The following is a 1,065-nucleotide window of genomic DNA, read 5'->3' on the forward strand; positions in this document are numbered from 1 at the left end:
CAATCCAGACGGACAGGAATGTGCTTTAGGAGGGGCAGAACCTCCTTACGCCGCCGCCGGCCACCTCCCGGGATGGAGAAGGGTATAAACGAAGATTGTTTAGCCTCATCCCCCAGCGTTCTCTCGCTGCGACGCCCACACCAACCCCTTCCCAGCTCCTCATCCCAAACCCGCAGGAAGTCAGCAGGGGCGGGGGCGGAGGGTTGGATGAGGAGGAGGAGCCGGATGGAAGCAGCCAGCCTTGGTGGGCGTGTCTATGCCTTCTCCCGCCCCCTGGGGCGGTCGGAGGCGGGGCGTTGCTGGGGCTGCGTTGGGGAGCCCCGGCCTTCGAGAGGAATTGTGTGAAGTGCCGGAGAGACTCCAGGAGCTACCTTAGCGCTCCCCCGCCACTGCCACCGCAGCCAAGCTTCCTTCTCCGCCCCGTGTCTCGGTAGCAGAGAGAAAGGAGTGTAGCCGGGGAGCCCCAGCGCAGGGGTTAGAAGCCCAACATGATGGACTTGGAACTGCCCCCGTCGCAACAGGTGCTACTGCTGCCACCTCCGGGACTGGAGTGGGGGGTGGGGGGGGGCGACAGACGTCACGCCTACGAGAGCGGGGTAGGGGGGGCAGACGTCACGCCTACGGGAGCGGGGAAGGGGGGGAAGACGTCACTCCTATGGGGGCAGGGACGGGGAGTGGGGAGAAAAGGGACTGTCTCCTTCCCTCCCTCATCTTTGGAGAGTCCACGGGCGAGTGGGGACCAGCGGGTAGGGCCAGGGTCGCCGAGGAGGCGGGAACTATAGAAAAAAATATAACTCGACTTTCCCAGGGGAGAAAGGAGGGGTAGAGGTGGAGGATGGCGCCCGTGGGGGTCGAAGAGAGGAAGTCCCCATGAAGCAGTGGATGCGGGGCGGAGAAGGGAGGGCAGCTACTACCGACTTTGCCTGTCACGCGCGTCCTGCCGGCCCCAGTGGGCCAGGTCTCCTTCCTTAGGGAGGAAGAAGGGGAGACGCGGGAGGGGGCGGGGATTCCCAGCTCCGTCGGGAAGCAGGAGGGGGGGGTGGTAACAGCTGTTCCCGCCCCCGC

The 1,065-nt window shown here is 65.3% G+C and overlaps 1 protein-coding gene across 1 annotated transcript in view; it reads left to right on the forward strand.

The window, feature by feature from the left end:
* The first annotated feature begins 289 nt into the window (after positions 1 to 289).
* NFE2L2 (NFE2 like bZIP transcription factor 2) overlaps positions 290 to 1,065 on the forward strand; it is a 47,071-nt gene continuing 46,295 nt past the window's right edge. The window contains exon 1 of the mRNA XM_044669756.1: positions 290 to 521. Within this exon, the coding sequence (XP_044525691.1) occupies positions 489 to 521 (33 nt within the window). The 5' untranslated portion in view covers positions 290 to 488. The remainder of the gene's footprint in view (positions 522 to 1,065) is intronic.

This window comes from Gracilinanus agilis, chromosome 3, assembly GCF_016433145.1.
Source record: "Gracilinanus agilis isolate LMUSP501 chromosome 3, AgileGrace, whole genome shotgun sequence".
Classification (NCBI taxonomy): Eukaryota; Metazoa; Chordata; class Mammalia; order Didelphimorphia; family Didelphidae; genus Gracilinanus; species Gracilinanus agilis.